Source organism: Salvelinus sp. IW2-2015, linkage group LG35 (genome assembly GCF_002910315.2).
Source record: "Salvelinus sp. IW2-2015 linkage group LG35, ASM291031v2, whole genome shotgun sequence".
Classification (NCBI taxonomy): Eukaryota; Metazoa; Chordata; class Actinopteri; order Salmoniformes; family Salmonidae; genus Salvelinus; species Salvelinus sp. IW2-2015.
In genome coordinates this window covers 2,190,285-2,209,304 of record NC_036874.1, presented here as the reverse complement: position 1 = coordinate 2,209,304, position 19,020 = coordinate 2,190,285, and the positions used below count along the sequence as shown (strand labels likewise).

The 19,020-nt window shown below is 42.2% G+C and overlaps 2 protein-coding genes across 8 annotated transcripts in view; both read right to left on the bottom strand.

Annotated features, from left to right (window-relative positions):
• LOC139023693 (B-cell receptor CD22-like) overlaps positions 1-4,351 on the bottom strand; it is a 22,368-nt gene extending 18,017 nt beyond the window's left edge. Inside the window, exon 1 of the mRNA XM_070437306.1 lies at positions 4,279-4,351. Coding sequence (XP_070293407.1) covers positions 4,279-4,351 — 73 coding nt within the window. The remainder of the gene's footprint in view (positions 1-4,278) is intronic.
• LOC111958619 (myelin-associated glycoprotein-like) overlaps positions 1-19,020 on the bottom strand; it is a 54,990-nt gene that overhangs the window by 18,435 nt on the left and 17,535 nt on the right. For 5 of the 7 annotated variants that reach the window (XM_070437492.1, XM_070437494.1, XM_070437495.1 and 2 more), the window contains 9 exons: positions 17,592-17,664; positions 16,897-17,259; positions 16,414-16,704; positions 15,896-16,142; positions 15,306-15,572; positions 15,096-15,192; positions 14,928-15,011; positions 14,709-14,784; positions 13,961-14,582 (listed from right to left, as the gene is read on the bottom strand). In XM_070437492.1, coding sequence (XP_070293593.1) covers positions 16,081-16,142; positions 16,414-16,704; positions 16,897-17,259; positions 17,592-17,664 — 789 coding nt within the window. In that variant the 3' untranslated portion in view covers positions 13,961-14,582; positions 14,709-14,784; positions 14,928-15,011; ... (1 more) ...; positions 15,306-15,572; positions 15,896-16,080. Of the gene's footprint in view, positions 1-13,960; positions 14,583-14,708; positions 14,785-14,927; positions 15,012-15,095; positions 15,193-15,305; positions 15,573-15,895; positions 16,143-16,413; positions 16,705-16,896; positions 17,260-17,591; positions 17,665-17,749; positions 18,275-19,020 lie in introns of those variants that run through there. The other 2 variants (XM_070437489.1, XM_070437490.1) reach the window with 2 other exon arrangements.

The window sequence follows — 19,020 nt, the reverse complement described above, 5'->3', positions numbered from 1 at the left end:
ACGAACTCATATATTTCTATGTACATATTCTTATTCATTCCTTTACATTTGTGTATATAAGGTAGTCGTTGTGAATTTGTAAGATTACTTGTTAGATATTACTGCATTGACGGAACTAGAAGCACAAGCATTTCTCTACACTCGCATTAACATCTGTTAACCATGTGTAAGTGACCAATAGCATTTGATTTGATTTGATCAGGGGTGTATTCATTGCACCGATCTCTGTTGAAAAACTTGTCTTAAACGGAATGAAATGGGGATAAACATACCTGAATTTATCCAATAGAAACTCTCGTTTGCAACTGTTGGACTAATGATTACAATCTAGATCAGCTAGATGCAGACAAGTGTGTGAGGCGGTATTGAATGTGTCACTGTCTGTTACCTTGACTACTCAAAATTCTCTCAACCTGTGCACCTATGTTGTAAATAAATGTTCATTCATCAGCTAGGTTGTAGCAAACTCATGATGGGTACAGGGAAAATGTGAGCATCATCTAGTAGCCTAAACCTATCGCTGTTACACTGAGCTGGGTGAATGGAATATATGAATGACAGTCATCCATTATGATGTAGTACAAATAAAGCCATGTTTATACATCTTTTTCATCATCCTCCTCATCTTAAAGAGCACCGACCATCACTTCTCTCATCACATTGTTTTGTATTTTCTTGTGTGCAAACTAGTAAATAAATATACATACAATATGTTTTACTGTAGACAATCCATTTTTGTAGCCTACCTCCAAGCCATAAGAAATTAATATGAAAACGGTGGGGTGCTGGAACTGAAGGAATAAGGAAAACGTTATTATGACTAGAAAGATAGCATTGCATATGATCCTTTTAATGTCTAAAAGCCAAATCACTTCTTTAGTTTGACAATTATTGCTCTTCTTGTCAGATAGCCGCCCTCCTTCAGAGACTAAGGGCATTAACGTATAAAGGAAATACACTTCCTATTTCACATCTAACGTGATATATTTATTTTTGCCATCAGGACTTCCCATATTTTGTCTCTGACTGATGTTGGGCTGAGTTAACTCTTCCCTTGAGGGTTACTTAAAAAAAATTTTTAACCAGGCAAGTCAGTTAAGAACAAATTCTTATTTACACTGACGACCTACCCGGCCAAACCTGGAGGACGCTGGGCCAATTGTGCGCCGCCCTATGGGACTCCCAATCACGACCGGTTGTGATACAGCTAGAATCAAACCAGGGTCTGTAGTGATGCCTCTAGCACTGAGATGCAGTGCCTTAGACCACTGCACCACTCGGGAGCAACACTGCCTTGAACCTTAGACACTGTCACTAGCCGGCTACCACCTGGTACTCTGCCCTGCACCTTAGAGACTGCCCTGTGTATAGTGCATTCAGAAAGTATTCACATCCCATGTACTGTGGAATAAGTGAAGGGGTATGTATACTTTCTGAAGGTTAAGTCATTGAACACTGGTCACATTAATAATGTTTACATACTGTTTTACTCACTTTATATGTATATACTGTATTCTAGTCATGGCTCAATCTATATAACCACTGCTGTACACACCCTTTTTATTCACATACTGTCCATACTGTCATAACACACCATTAACATACATATATATTTATATTCTGGAATCTGGTACGGAAGCTAATTTCCTGCAATTCTATCCATTTTGCCACGGGGTGTTGTACTAAGTTTCTTGGCGTACACATCATGGACAAAKTGAAATGGTCCACCCACACAGACAGCGTGGTGAAGAAGGCGCAACAGCGCCTCTTTAACCTCAGGAGGCTGAAGAAATTTGGCTTGTCACCAAAAACACTCTGTCAGGCTGTATCACCGCCTGGTACGGCAACTGCTCCACCAACAACCGCAAGGCTCTCCAGAGGGTAGTGAGGTCTGCACAACACATCACCGGGGCCCAACTTCCTGCCCTCCAGGAAACATACAGCACCCGATGTCACAGGAAGGCCAAAAAGATCATCAAGGACAACCACCTGAGCCACTGCCTTTTCACCCCGCTATCATTCAGAWGGCGAGGTGAGTACAGGTGCATTAAAGCTGGGACCGAGAGACTGAAAATCAGCTTCTATCTCAAGGCCATCAGACTGTTCAACAGCCATCACTAACATTGAGTGACTGCTGCKAACATACTGACTCAAATCTCTAGCCACTTTTACAATAAAAAATTGGATGTAATAACGGACAAACTGCCACTCTATATAATGTTTACATACCCTACATTACTCATCTCATACTGTACTCTATACCATCTACTGCATCTTGCATATGCCGTTCGGCCATCGCTCATCCATATATTTATATGTACATATTCTAATTCATTCCTTTACACTTGTGTATAAGGTAGTTGTTGTGAAATTGTTAGATTACTTGTTAGATATTACCGCATGGTCGGAACTAGAAGCACAAGCATTTCGCTACACTCACATTAACATCTGCTAACAACGTGTATGTGACCAATAAAATTTGATTTGATTTGTGTATTTAAATACTGTATTCTCAGTATAGCTCAATCTAATATTACTGTACATTGCATTTTAGTCAGGCTATTTATACTACCGTACATTTATTTACTGGATTATTGACATAGCACACTGTCGTGTCTTTGCTATCATTAACTGAAGACTGATAGTTTTTTATCAAAGATTCTCTGTAATTAGTTATTACGCGATCAACTGATTAATAACGTAACTAATTAACTAGGAAGTTGTGGCACCAAGGAAAGTATTCAGATTACAAAGTTATAATTTCCCAATATAACCTTTCAGATATTTTCATATCTGATCAATAGTCTTCTGATTAATGATTTATTTATTTTACCTCACGTTAGTCTCATTCCAAAKGTCGTAAATTGTTGGTTATCTGCACGAACCCAGTCTTCACTATGAGTCATCCATACATCAATTGTCTTAAATCATTTATTTATTACTAACTAAGTAATTCACAGAAATGCATAAACAAACAACAAACAAATTAAATGTGGTTACAAGAAATGATAGGAGAATCGGCCCTAGTGGGCTAAACCGGCATGGSGGCTTGTTAGACCAAAGAGAAGTGGGTGTCGACTGAGATGAGACACTACAAAATTCATAATTATAACAATTGACATGCTAATCCTTTACACATGAATGCTCACTAATTCGGGAACAATTGCAATCAATATATATATTTACGCTCAGTGTGTCGTCTTGATCGCTGGTGAAAAGTTTGTGTCTTTTGTAGAATTGTCCGTCTCTCTCCCTCTCTCTCTGGGTTGTGGTTAGAGTGGATAATTAAGAGTGACATTCGTTATAGAATGGATGTTTCGGCGGTTGTCGTTCTTCGTATTCAATGATACCGAATTCCTAGCTGCAGACTAGTAATTAATATCAAAGACTTGTTGTTATTCTGTCGGTATCGATAGTCTAAGAGTTTAACCACGTGGTATGGTTAAAAGATTCAGCAATGGTCTGCAACCTTCAGCCATRTCGTAATTGAGGTAAGCTCGGTCTGGTAATAATTTCTCAAAGTTGGGTTTTATTCGGAATGGCAGAAAAGGGGCTGTCCCAGGATGTCTGACCATAAGTGGGCTCAGGGGCGGTCCTCTGATTTAATTCAAATCAAATGGGAATTGTATTTTTCTTCATTAAACAGTCCAAAATCATATTATACAAACAGTATCATACTCACTCATTCATCTTATACAACAATTAGAGGTAAACCTCATATCTGAGGCTATTATATAAACAGCGGTATGGTAATGTAGCCACACAGTCTCCCATGAGTTTCCCCAAGTTGTAACAAACGGACCAGTTCGTAGCTGGATTCTTCACCGATGTTTTATACTTTCTCCAGAACATGAAATTTGTTCGTACCTCAAGTTCTGTGAGGTGGAAGAAATCCCTTTGTTCTCTGTGAAAGTGTACCCTCTGCTATACTGCTTGGCCAGGGTCTTCTACTCAGGAATTTACGACCTCTCTCTGACCACAGCAGCGTAGTTGTAGGGGGCAGGGAGAGGCAGGGAGAGGGGGATGGGGCTTGCTGTACCCAAACAGGCAACGTCATAACATACCCCCCCTGGTGGTTTGGATCTTGTTTGTCCTGCAAGTTACAAATCAACATAAAATCATGACCACGTGATGTCCTGTTTGTAGATCATCGTTGCAGTCCCCTCTGGTGGTTGAACTTGGTAGGCTTCTCTGGAAGCTGCAAAGTACCCCAGAGAGGGCCAGGAGATGTCCTGGTTGGTGATTGCCGTTGCGGTCRCCCCCACTCTGGTGGTTTACCTTGGTTGGCTCTCTGACAGCGGGCATGCTGCCACAAGGATGGGCCGTGGGTGTCCGGATTTGGGGTCGCCATTCCGGACCCGTCGTCTGGTCGTCGTCCAGACTGGAAGATCTGGGCAGTAACTTAGGCAGATGTTAACAACGCACGCACACTCATGAAATATAMATAATTACATTCATTCCCCAATGAGCGGCGTTGTGGCACTAAGTGATGGTTGTATGGGGACTTTGTTAATGGCTGTATCACTTCCTAAGTGTCAAAGGAACTGAACGGAAAAGGAATGAAAGCATAAACAAAAGATATACAAAATATAGTTCTCACACAAAAAMAATCTAATTGGACTGTATTCTATATACGTCCAATGTTCTGGCAAAATGACTATTATGGCATTATCTCTAATGCCATATCTAGGGTTTTCCTACTTGGTGTGTTGCTTAGGCACTATCCTAAGTTGATAACTATATGATAAGTTTACAGCTGTAAGGCACTAGTTTTGGGCAGTCTACAGGGATGACCTATGGACTTCTGGGAAGAAAACTGGTGAGTGCTGATAGAGTGAAGGCTAGAAGTAAATGTTCAACCTTACTAGAGGCTGGGTATTTTGCTTGGTCCTTAAGTGATCCTGCATAAATCCTAATTGGATGTTCCGTTGTGCATGTGCGTTTATGCTTGCACAAGCGGGCATGTCACGGGAAGAAAACCAAGTACCTGGCAGATTAATAACTTGTTCAGAATGAGTCTGACGTAGTCAGGTAATTATCAGGTCAATGCCTGGAGGTCAGTCAGAATTGGTGTCGAGGGAGTCTGTAGTAGTTTTTACTACCAGTCACTGTCTTCCACTATTGTAGTGGTGATAGGTATGAAGTCTATTCATAGCTATGTTATCCACGGAGGAGCTAACCTCACGACGGAAGTACTCTTAAGTATTGAACCAGTCGTATGTGGTGTGATCATGGTTAATGATTCTAATAATTTTCTCCTGAATGAAGGATTCTATTTATTAGTGACATGCGTGTTAACCATTGGAAGAGTGCACTGGAGATTCCCTCCACGTGTTGCACTCTGAGTGACTCCTATGTCCTATTGTCAAGGGTAATTTGATTGGTTAGGTCTCTAACCTTCTTACTGATTGTAGCTAGGCTGACTGTCGCTGGTATTGTACTGGTGCTCAAAGGGACCAGTTATCCCACCGATTTATTCTGAAAATATTATACTACCGGAACACATGATTGGAGCATTAACTAGTTGTATTGTAGTTGAACCTACACATGGCAAGAAGGAAGATTATTGTTGCTATTTATTTTTGAGCTGGACAAGTCCACTGGACTTCCTTTACGACCAGTGTGGTACACCTCAGTACTATCTTAGATGTGTTCTAAGATAATCCCCGTCTAGGGGCCTGTCTGCTCCTCAATGTTCTCATAGGGAGTTATACAACTAGATTTGATTTATGCTCTGGCGGCCTCGTACGGTGTTGTCCGTAGTCTTGATCCCCCCACCGACCTCGATGAGGCTCATCATGGGTCTGGTCTACTATCCCCTTTGTGTCTCGGGACTCCCCACCAGCGGGTGGTGTTGGTGTCCGAGGCGCAAATGAAAAGATCGGACCCTATGTACGAGTTGTCAGCGGCCGCGTTGTTATGAGAATGGCTGTAACCTTTCAACCAAATCTCCTGGTGTTTGTGCTTCAAAACGCTCAGTGGCTGTCGAGGTATGTCAGTCACCACCGCGTCCGCGTGTGGCAACCTCTTCAGTACCTGCGAACTGAGACYAGGATATCGGTCTGTGATATCGCAAAGTGTTTCACCAGTGGGAATCATCGGGTCAGTTGCTGGACTGACGCCATTAGTGTCACTGTAAGGGGTGACAGTCCCCAACAAAGCAGAAGGTGTATCATCGGAAGCAGAGTATACTCTGCGCATCAATGTTTTTCTTGCTGAGACGGCCGCAGTGCTTGCGGAAATGTCCYAAGGGCAAGAGGAGTTKATCTCAACTACCGTATTYCACGACGGCACGGAGGAGGGAAGTTGCTTATTAACAGAGACAGCTGGCTCYAAATCATGAAAAGAATGGTCAATTAGGTTGGCTGATGGAATGTGTCGAGATATCGTAATATCTCCTTGGATCGGATTCTGCCCCAAGAGGGTTTTAAACGTCTTTTTCCCAAGGTGTGCTTTTGACAGATACCCCTCGTGACTGACTGCGTTGCAGCTAGCGTTAGGGGAAGACAGTGTGGTCAGTGGAGAAGGCACTGTGGCCTGTGACCATACCTGGTTGGTTTTCCAATCCATCAATGGGAGTAACCGATCCATCAAGTCTGCTCCAAGTAGCAGGGTTACAGTTTCGAGGCTGGTAACATACACAGGGTGAACGAGCGATCCGTCCTTGAAGTGTAGTTTCAGCATGACTCTCAATGTGAGAGACGAAGTAGTCTGAGTTACCCCTCGAAGTGTAGTGTCGCATCGTTCCACTTTTAGTTGGCTTCAAAGCCCTTTTGAGATCATCAAACAATGTTTGAGAGATGAGTGATATTGTCGCACCCGACTCAATTAGCGCATGACAAGTTAAGCAGTCCTCCAGGACTGTTTCCAGGTATGGCCTTTTAGATTCGTGGTTAGTGGACATATTCCCCACAAAGTGGAGTGGTCGTTCGCAACCACGTGATTTGCCATTTCTGTTCAAGGTGGAAGCAGATTGACTTTTCCGATTTTGAGTGGGCTTGGCTTTAACGAAGCGTTTGACCTTTTTCTTCGCAACCTTTGTATCAGAGTCTATAGACAAAGCCCGGGGGCTTGTTTCTTGATCAAGCGGGCCCTGGATAGGGTCTTGAATGAGAGCGGGAGAAATTTGAACTTTAACGTCCTTGCTATGGGTGTTAATTCCTGCGGACCTGGTGTCTGGTATTTCCCCGTCTAGTCCTTTCTTTCCATTTGCCATGGGTTTTGTACTGTGTATTTAATTACTGTTTTCTCAACATAMCTCATTCTAATATTTATTCTACTATACATTGCATTTTAGTTACGCTGTTTATACACACAGCATATTTACTTTTATACCGGATTCTTGACAGCTCACTTAATATATATGTGCACAAAACAGTGTACAAAACATTAGGACAAACTGCTTTTTTCAAGATGACATAGACTGATCAAGTGAATCTAGGTGAAAGCTATGATCCCTTATTGATGGCACTTGTTAAATCCACTTTAATCAGTGTAGCCTAGTGGTTTAATCAGTGCCTAGGGGCAGTAGGTAACCTAGTGGTTAGAGCGTTGAGCCAGTTACCGAAAAGTTGCTGAATTGAATCCCCGAGCTGACAAGGTAAAAATCTGTCATTCTACTCCTGAACAACCCACTGTTCCCTGGTAGGCCATCATTGTAAATAAGAATTTGTTCTTAAATGACTTGCCTAGTTCAATAAAGGTTAAATAAGAAAAGGGGATGAGAGAGGTTAAAGAATCATTTTTAAGCTTTGAGACAATTAAGGCATGGATTGTGTATGTGTGCCATTCAGAGTTTCAATGGGCAAGCCAAAGATTTAAGTGCCTTTGAATGGGTTATGGTAGTAGGTACCTGGCGCACCGGTTTGAGTGTGACAAGAACTGCAACGCTGCTGGGTTTTTCACGCTCCACAATTTCCCTTATGTATCAATTGGGGTCAACATGGGCCAGCATCCCTGTGGAACATTTTCGACAGCTTGTAGGTTCCACTCCCCGACGAATTGAGGCTGTTCTGAATGCAAAAGGGGGTGCAACTCAATATTAGGAAGGTGTTCCTTAAGTTTTGTACACTCAGTGAATATAGATTGCTTTTGTATTACCGTTACAGTGCTATTTGGGTTGTTAATTTGATTCATTCTGACATTTCTTGAATTATTTGTGTACTTGTTTGACATTTTACTGCATTGTTAGGAGCTAGTAACATAAGCATTTTGCAGCACACGCTATAACATCTGCTAAACTGTGTGCGTGACCAATAAACTTTGATTTGATTTAATGTCCTTTACAATATTTATTTTGACTTTYCTTTCCACATTGCCAAACTTAAAAGTTTTCAGAAGCTAAGGGTGAAATCTCTTGAAATTAGTATTGAATCTTATAGAATTGTATACTCTACCATTCCCCCAGGTTCACTTTATTAAGGGCTATTACTCACACTCAGTTAGTACCACAAAAAACACATAATTATATCAAACTGATTATCATATGCATTGCAATTCACAATTTCTTTCAAACAATGTACTTGTGATCAAGTCTTTCACAGTATGTGTAATGATCTGTGCTATGCCCATAGAATTGGGAATAGAATAACATAATGGACATGAAAGGTCTTATAAAAGGTCAGCCATTCTGGTCAGGGAGTTGGTCAACCATGGTCAGCCAGTGTGCTATGATAAGATATTGTGTCAAACAATTAATTTCCAGAATATCTGCACAGCAAGTTTGTAAGCTAGCTAGCCAGCCAGTTTAAGTGTAACGTTTCAAACATTTTAAATTAACTGCCAATATACCAACATTCTATTCAAACAATGCAGTCAATCCACAACCACATACTGGCTGAAATCAGTTGATGATAGGATTTACAGTACAGTATATACGTTGTAAATGCAACAAGTACTGATATTGTATCATACTTACGTGTCACATATCAGTTTGCAAACAAAGTAAAAAAAATAAAAAATAATAATTGACTTAATAAAGCCTCTATGCAAGCATGGTCTCTTTATTACTTTCTTGAGTAAGGCAGCTCAAGTGCAGGTGGTTCAGACTAGCTCAGTGCTTTCTGTAGGTGGTGGGGCAGCCAGCTGAAAATACGGAGCGTAGGGGTTGGTAATGTTCTCCAGTTGTGCCGTGATTGTTTCAGTGTTCTGTCACTCATGGGGACACTACGTCACTGCCAAATCTAAGGGTAGTGCTTAAAATTCAAGCCCCTTGAGTTYCATTAGATGGGCCCCTCCAAGAAGGCTCAAGGTCATTGCCCACAGATGAAATTACGTCAAATCACGCTATKTCTACAGTAGCTTTGATTGGACTGATCATGTCAACATCATACTTTCAAAATCTTAGCTAGAAGTCATCATCATGAATCAAGACGACAATCTACCGGCAATCCCTTGTTTTTAATCCTTGTTATATGAAGAGAAATATTGAAGAGATATTATAGATAAAACGTATTGGTGCTCATCGGCCATTGGACATAAACATTACATAACAAGTTGGAAATCGRAAATTCAACAATGAGTGGTTTGGAAGGAATCAGTGGCTAACTGGAAACACTGAAAAGCAATCACTAGCATGTTTTGTGTCATCTGCAAACTTGATGATTGAGTTGGAAGCGTACATGGCCATGCTGTCATGGGTTAACAGGGTGTACAGGAGAGGGCTGTTAACGCCCCCTTGTGGGAGGATCAGCGGTGGAGATGTTGTTTCCTACCTTCATCACCTGGGGGTGACCTGTCAGAAAGTTCTGGACCCAGTTGCACAGGGCGGGGTCGAGACCCAGGGTCTCAAGCTTAATGTTGAGTTTGGAGGGTACTATGGTGTTGAATGCTGAATGAACAGCATTCTTACATAGCTTTTCCTCTTGTCCAGATGGGATAGGGCAGTGTGCAGTGTGATGGCAATTGCATCATCTGTGGACCTATTGGGGTGGTAGGCAAATTGGAGTGGGTCTAGGGTATCAGGTAGGGTGGAGGGGATATGATCATTAACTAGTCTCTCAAAGCACTTCATGATGATAGAAGTGAGTGCTATGGGGCGATAGTCATTTAGTTCAGTTACCTTAGCTTTCTTGGGAACAAGAACAATGGTGGCCATCTTGAAACATGTGYGGACAGGAGACTGGGATAGGGATTGATTGAATATGTCCGTAAACACACCAGCCAACCTTGCGAGGGTTAACACGTTTAAATGTTTTACTCACATTGGCCATGGAGAAGGAGAGCCCACAGTCTTTGGTAGTGGGCCGTGTCATTGGCACTGTATTGTCCTCAAAGCTCGCAAAMAAGTTGTTTAATTTGTCTGGGAGCAAGACGTCGATGTCCGCGACGGGGCTGATTTTCTTTTTGTAGTCCGTGATTGTCTGTAGACCCTGCCATATATGTCTCGTATTTGAGCAGTTGAATTGCGACTCTACTTTGTCTCTATACTGACTCTTTGCTTGTTTGACTGCCTTGCGGAGGGAATAACTACACTGTTTGTATTCGGTCATGTTTCCAGTCACCTTGCGATGTTAGGATGAAACAGTCAGAGGTCACCAAGCACAACATAGCTTCAGCGTGTAAATCAGCTAGAAAGATGTGTCAGCATCAAGTAATTGTCTCTGGCCCCCTCCCAGTTAGGCGGAGTGATGAGCTCTACACCAGAGTCTCACAACTCAATCGCTGGTTGAAAACTGTTTTCTGCCCCTCCGYAAAGATAGAATTTGTATAATTGGCCCTCTTTCTGGGACTCACCCACAAACAGGACCAAGCCTGGCCTGTTGAGGATTGACGGACTCCATCCTAGCTGGAGGGGTGCTCTCATCTTATCTACGAACATAGACAGGGCTCTAACTCCCCTAGCTCCACAATGAGATAGGGTGCAGGCCAGGCAGCAGGCTGTTAGCCAGCCTGCCAGCTTAGTGGAGTCTGACACTAGCACAGTCCGTGTAGTCAGCTCAGCTATCCCCATTGAAACCGTGTCTGTGCCTCGACCTAGGTTMGGCAAAACTAAACATGGCGGTGGTCGCCTTAGCAATTTCACTGGAATAAAGACCTCCTCCATTCCTGCCATTATTGAAAAAGATTGTGATACCTCACATCTCAAAATAGGGCTACTTAATGTTAGATCCCTCACTTCCATGGCAGTTATAGTCAATGAACTAATCACTGATCATAATCTTGATGTGATTGGCCTGACTGAAACATGGCTTAAGCCTGATGAATTTACTGTGTTAAATGAGGCCTCGCCTCCTGGTTACACTAGTGACCATATCCCCCGCGCATCCCGCAAAGGCGGAGGTGTTGCTAACAWTTATGATAGCAAATMTCAATTTACACAAAAACAGCAATGACGTTTTCGTCTTTTGAGCTTCTAGTCATGAAATCTATGCAGCCGACTGAATCACTTTTTATAGTTACTGTTTACAGGCCTCCTGGGCCATATACAGCGTTCCTCACTGAGTTCCCTGTATTCGTATCGGACCTTGTAGTCATAGCAGATCATTTTCAAATTTTGGGTGATTTTAATATTCACATGGAAAASTCCACAGACCCACTCCAAAAGGCTTTTGGAGCCATCATCGACTCAGTGGGTTTTGTCCAACATGTCTCCGGACCTACTCACTGCCACAGTCATACTCTGGACCTAGTTTTGTCCCGTGGAATAAATGTTGTGGATCTTAATGTTTTTCCTCATTATCCTGGACATTTGGGACCACCATTTTATTACGTTTGCAATCGCAACAAATAATCTGCTCAGACACCCAACCAAGGATCATCAAAAGTTGTGCTATAAATTCTCAGACAACCCAAAGATTCCTAGATGCCCTTCCAGACTCCSTCCGCCTACCCTAGGACGTCAGAGTACAAAAATCAGTTAACCATCTAACTGAGGAACTGAATTTAAACTGTACGGCAGGACCAAATCGGTCGCACCCCTAAAAACCAAAAACATTTGTCATAAGAAACTAGCTCCCTGGTATACAGAAAATACCCGAGCTCTGAAGCAAGCTTCCAMAAAATTGGAACGGAAATGGCGCCACACCAAAATGGAAGTCTTCCGACTAGCTTGGAAAGACAGTACCGTGCTCGATCATCCTATTTTTCCAGTTTTCYGTATATATTTTACCTCTTGGTGATGTCATTCGGAAACATAATGTTAACTTTCACTGCTATGCAGATGACACACAGCTGTACATCTGATGAAACATGGTGAAGCCTCAACATGGAAGCCTGTGTTTCAGACTCAAGGAAGTGGATGGCTGCAAATGTTCTACTTTTAAACTTGGACAAAACAGAGATGCTTGTTCTAGGTCCCAAGAAACAAAGAGATCTTCTGTTGAATCTGACAATTAATCTTGACGGTTGTACAGTTGTCTCAAATAAAAATGTAGAGACCTCAGTGTTTCTCTGGACCCTGATCTTTCTTTTGACGAACATYTATAGTGTTTCAAGGACATCCATCTARGTAACATTGCAAAAATCAGTAACTTTATGTCCAAAAATGATGCAGAAAAATAAATCCATTCTTTTGTCACTTCTAGGTTAGACTACTGCAATGCTCTACTGTCCGGCTACCCGGAATAAGCACTAAATAAACTTCAGTTAGTGCTAAACACGGCTGCTAGAATCTTGACTAGAACCAAAAAATMTGATCATATTACTCCAGTGCTAGCCTCTCTACACTGGCTTCTACACAAGGCAAGGGCTGATTTCAAGGTTTTACTGCTAACCTACAAAGCATTACATGGGCTTGCTCCTACCTATCTTTCCGATTTGGTCCTGCCGTACATACCTTCACGTACACTACGGTCACAAGACGCAGGCCTCCTAATGGTCCCTAGAATTTCTAAGCAAACAGCAGGAGGCAGGGCTTTTTCCTATAGAGATCCATTTTTATGGAATGGTCTGCCTACCCATGTGAGAGACGCAGACTCTGTCTCAACTTTTAAGTCTTTATTGAAGACTCATCTATTCAGTAGGTTGAGTGTAGTCTGGTAGTCTGGCCCAGGAGTGTTAAGGTGAACGGAAAGGCACTGGAGCAACGAACCGCCCTTGCTGTCTCTGCCTGGCCGGTTCCCCTTTCTCCACTGGGATTCTCTGTCTCTAACCCTACTACAGGAGCTGAGTCACTGGCTTACTGGTGCTCTTCCATGCTGTCCTAGGAGGGGTGCGTCACTTGAGTGGGTTGAGTCACTGACGTGATCTTCCTGTCTGGGTTGGCGCACCCCCTTGGGTTGTGTCGTGGCGGTGATCTTTGTGGGCTATACTCGGCCTTGTCTCAGGATGGTAAGTTGGTGGTTGAAGATATCCTTCTAGTGGTSTGGGGGCTGTGCTTTGGCAAAGTGTGTGGGTTTATATCCGGCCTGTTTGGCCCTGTCTGGGGGTATCGTCGSATGGGGCCACATTGTCTCCTGACACTTCCTGTCGCAGCCTCCAGTATTTATGCTGCAGTAGTTTGTGTCGGGGGGCTGGGGTCAGTATGTTATATCTGGAGTATTTCTCCTGTCTTATCCGGTGTCCTGTGTGAATTTAAGTATGCTCTCTAATTCTTTCTTTCTTTCTCTCTCTCGGAGGACCTGAGCCCTAGGACCATGCCTCAGGACAATCCCTGCCTGATGACTCCTTGCTGTCCCCAGTCCACCTGGCCGTGCTGCTGCTCCGGTTTTAACTGTTCTGCCTGCGGCTATGGAACCCTGACCTGTTCACCGGACGTGCTACCTGTCCCAGAGCTGCTGTTTTCAACTCTCTAGAGACAGCAGGAGCAGTAGAGATACTGAATGATCGGCTATGAAAAGCCAACTGACATTTACTCCTGAGGTGCTGACCTGTTGCACCCTCGACAACCACTGTAATTGTTATTATTTGACCCTGCTGGTCATCATTTGAACATCTTGGCCATGTTCTGTTATAATATAAAAGGATGAAAAATAACTCACTAGTAGATTGAGAGATTCAGGAACAAACATTACAGACTATATTAAAATCTAATGAAACATTTTMTTTATTTGATCACTGTTGTTGTTGAACATTTACTCATGTTCATATTCCATCTGATCTGGAGGGTACTTTACAGTCATTGTATTCTCCATCTCAAGTACATACAGTATATCTCAATATGGCCTGTTTTGACAAATGACACTTTACTGTATTTGTCTGTACATTCAAGGTGACAACAGAAGCACTGTGCTGACCTGAGTGCCACAAATAAGTGGATTACAGTTGAAAGGGGCAACACAAAAACAATAATATACTGTATATATACTTCTCAACTATTATAACTGTATAGCAATTCATATCAGGCTTATTCTGAATCACCCAAGCCGTAGATAAAAACACTAAAGGCAGAACCCAAATAAGAATGTACGATTTTCTTTAGCAATTAGAACCATAAAGCTACTTAAAGCTAACAAATATAAGTAGTCAGCTGTTCTGCTACATTGGGTTAAAATGTAAATATTTTACTGGAACCTTTGACAGACTTTGACAGACCATGGCCTCTGGGCCAGCTGACTCCAACATGCTTCCTGTTGTGTTCACATATTAGCATAGACTGCATCGTCTCCACCAACACACTCGTATGGGTCGCCATCCTCTTCAGCCTACAGGTAACCAGATCAGAGACACAGTATCATCATCAACAACACCACCTCTATTGTTTAATCCTTTGTATTTCCTCAGATCTCTACAGCACCTGTACATGTCTGCAGTAGGCCTACAGTACATACCTCCATGTTGCCATATAGGTGATCGTTGGTGTAGTAGTTTGTGTGGATTTCACTGCTGGCGTCTTTCTGCTCTTTCCTGTGGATAGAGTTAGGACCACTCTCAGATGCATTCCCGTTATCCCGACACAACAAGAGTAAATGTAGGCTAATGGGCTTTAACAACTCAGAAGGATGTATACATTATGATCACAGATCACAGAACAGCCTGTAGAAAAATACCTTGATGGTGAGGGATGTGAAAAAGCASCCTTGGCTGTATCCACGTTCTGCTTGCTGGTTACTGGCTGGTCACTACGACTCCTACTGTTGAGAAAAACTATGTAAAGTTATCAAAACAAACACAAATCTATATAACTCCTTCCAAAAAGAAAAAAAATAGTAACTTACCCCTTCTTGTTCAATASGCAAGCTGACATGGGAATTAGTATTACTACCACCACTAATGCAGCAATACCAATTGAAACGTACAGCATCAACTTCTTATCTGTCCAAAAACAAATAACATTTAGTTTTATTAATGTACCAATAATATCCTTATGATGTTAATACTGTATGTAATACTTCATTTATGATGCTTCTCCCCACTGTTTCCTTTACCATTTGTGGACACAGTGAAGGACAAGGTGGCATTGCCCTGTGTGTTGCTGGCATGGCAGTGACGGTCTCGGAGAAGCCTAGTGCCCTCTGTAGGGTCACCATAGTAATTGACCCATGCCTCTCCACTCGGGTACTGGGCCGGTGGGGCAGGGGTCCATCTGGAAGAGACCACTCCACGGTGGCGGGGGCTCCGATCCACAATGCACAGACAGGTTACCATGGAGATGTCTGAAGTGCAGGCGGAGCCCACTTTGATCTCAGGGGGGTCTGGGATGAGAATGATACACAGTTTGGTTTTAACTGAACATGTAGTGCTACATCCTGAAGAGATTTGTCTTAATATTATATACACAGAAAGGACATGCTCCTTATTAACTCAAATCTCTAGCCATTTAATAATAAAAATGGGATGTAATAAATGTGTAAAAGGTAGTTGTTGTGAAATTGTTTATATTACTTGTTAAATATTACTGCATGGTCGGAACTAGAACGCACAACATTTCGCTACACTCGCATGAACATCTGCTAACCATGTGTATGTGACCAATAAAATTTTATTTTATTTGATTTGAATGGCGGCATCTACTTACACTCTACATTGAGCTTCAGTGAGCTGGAGTGGCCTGGTCCCTCTGTGTTGATGCAGTGCAGTAGAGGGCTTCAGTGAGTCTGGTCACATTCTCAGTGGATGTGATAGGTCCGTGGTGGGCAAGGTCCTCTGCTGTTGTGCCATCTGTAGCTGTGGGCTGCAGGGTTACTTCCTGGCACATCCAGCTCACACAGAGTCTCCTTCCTTCACACTGGACACTCCCTCAACCTTCACATCCACTGGGGCATCTATGATTAACATCATTAGTAAGAATGCTATTACTATGTAATAAACATCTTAGGACAGATTCAGTGTATCAATCACATGCTAAATCTATTTCAAATTTAAAAGGGAAGTATGCCAAATCCAGACTCTAGACAAAGTGCATGTTTCCTTTTCAAAGAAGTTACATTGAATTTCTTCTTTCACTTTTGTCGTATGCACAGAAACATTCTGTTTTCAAAGAAGTGAAAGTGTAAATCTTCCAGTGTTATTAACACACAGGTGTGGTCCACTTACATTTGACATTGAGAGTTTTGGAACTTTTCACTGTCTTCCCTCCCCTGTATGCTGCTGTGCAGACCAGAGACTGGTTGTGATCAGTGATGCTGGGGGTAAAGGTCAGGGATGATGACACTTTCCACTGGCCGTTGGTCAGCTGCTGTGATTGGACACTGGGTGTTCCGGAGTGGCTCCAGGTGAGGAAAGGGGAATCAGATGGGCAGGAGTGAGACACAGAGCAGGAGGCAGACAGCTCCACCCCCAACTTCACCTCCTCCATCACTGACAGAGAGGGGGGGTCTGGAGAGCCTGAAATCAGTGAAGAGAAGAGAACAATTATTGCAGTTCTCTTGAGGTGTGCCTCCACCAGTTCTTGGTTCTGTCATTTCAGTAATATCATTTAAATCTACAATAAGCTATAGCTTTCATTTGGGTAAATAATGGAATACTATAATACAACAATTGAAATTCTCCTTGTCAATTTGTCCCCTGGGAACTTACTGCTCACTGCAATGGAGACCGTGTCCTCTTTGTATGAATACTTGTTATAGTCTTCCATTTCAATCCTGAAATGAAAGGGTCCTTTGTCACTGTGATGGAGGGGGTCGATTCTGAGAGAGCAGTTCTTCTGCCGGAGATCTCCCACCAGCTCTGTACGACCCCTGTAGTCTTTGATGATYRTGGAGCTGTCTGGGTSGTATATAACCTCATGTGTGTCTTTGAACCAGATGSCAGTTATTTTGGAGGACTTCTTCTCTGGTTCTGGGTAGTTGAATGAGCAGGGAATCACGATGCATGAGCCCTGCAGGCCGGATACTGAGCTGGGCACCTCAGCAGTCCACGACGAGGCATCAACTCCCATCACTCAAATAGAAGTAGTTGAAATGTTAATAAGAGGTGTTGGCCACAGCCAAGGAATGTGAGTATAATAAATATAATCCCCGATGTTCCTTGTGCTGGTCACAGGTTGATTTGAAAATATCAAGAGGCCATTTTATTGTTAATTTTGTTCTATTAATATTTGAAAGGGGGAGGTGTATTACTAGCCGCTCAAGGTTAGTAATACACATGCACCTTTCGCTACTCGCTACCATTCGCTACTCGTTTTAACTCTCACCACATTGTTTTGTATTTTGTTGTGTGTAATTTWATAAATACAATATTTTTTACTGTATACGTCTAAATTTGTATCCTACCTCCAAGCCAAATGCAATGAATAAGAAAAGGCCATGTTAATGTTTCACTCCGCATCCCCTCTTTGTGCAGGACCTGAGGGAATAAGAATTATTTTATTATCACTAGAATGTTAGCATTTCCTTTGACACGTTTAATGTCTAAAAGCCAAATCACTTACTTGCATAGTTGAATCTTTCTTTCTCATGTCAGATAACCACTCTCCTTCAGAGACATTGACATATAAAGGAAATATTACCATCCTGCTCACACTTCCCATTTCACATATAACGTGATTTCTTTATTTTTGCTATCAGGACTTCCCATATTTTGTCTCTGACTGATGGTATGGTGATTTAACTATTCCACTGAGGGTTAACCCACTAAAGTGTAATGTCTTTGAGAATATGTATTTTGACTATGTTTTCCACATTGCCAAACTCAACGGTCCCCCTATCACCATAACTAAGCAAATATTTATTTATTTAATCTTTATGACACCAATATGACACCAATATCTATGAAAATTCACAAATCAACTAGATTYGAGGTACACAACACACCTGTCAACAACAAAAAAGGGGGGGGAAGTATGAATTGGGTTGTTTGAGAAGGTTRGAATTCTAAGCATCCTGCCTACACATAGTTTAAAGTACTATAGACCATTMTTCAGTACACGACACACTGACGTCACACACATTCAACATAGCCTAGATTTATGTTTTATTACTTCTAAACAAAAACCTTTTGGGGGTTCTCATACACTTACAATTATGTTTTGATTCTTGCTTGAACATTCGTTGTGATCTTGTACAATAACTAACTTGGATGCAGCAGTTGTTAGTTAGAATACTAACACTAATTGATATAGGCTGTAGCAAAAGGTAGCCAAAGAGTAATTTTACTGGTTGATTAAGTATAATGCAGTTGATTTGCGATGATGACAAAACATTAAATTAAGCAAGATATTCATATGAGCCTTAAAATCCAATTATAATCCAAAAGTAGTGTGAAATGTACTCATAAGCAACATATAAATAGAAGCTTTTTTTTGCTGCCGTTCTATAAGATCTCCCCCTTGTTCTGCCACCAACTTACGCGCATCGCCCTCATGCGGCAATGTTTGTAAACACAGAAAGCGGTCTTTACCCAACATACACTACATACGTGGACACCTGCTCATCGAACATCTCATTCCAAAATCACAGGCATTAACTTGGAGTTGGTCCCCCCTTTGCTGCTATAACAGCCTTCACTCTTCTGGGAAGGCTTTCCACTAGATGTTGAAACATTGCTGAGAGGACTTGCTTCCATTCAGCCACAAGAGCATTAGTCAGGTCGAGCACTGATGTTGGGCAATTAGGCCTGGCTCGCAGTCGGCATTCCAATTCATCCCAAAGGTGTTCGATGGGGTTGAGGTCAGGGCTCTGTGCAGGCCAGTCAAGTTCTTCC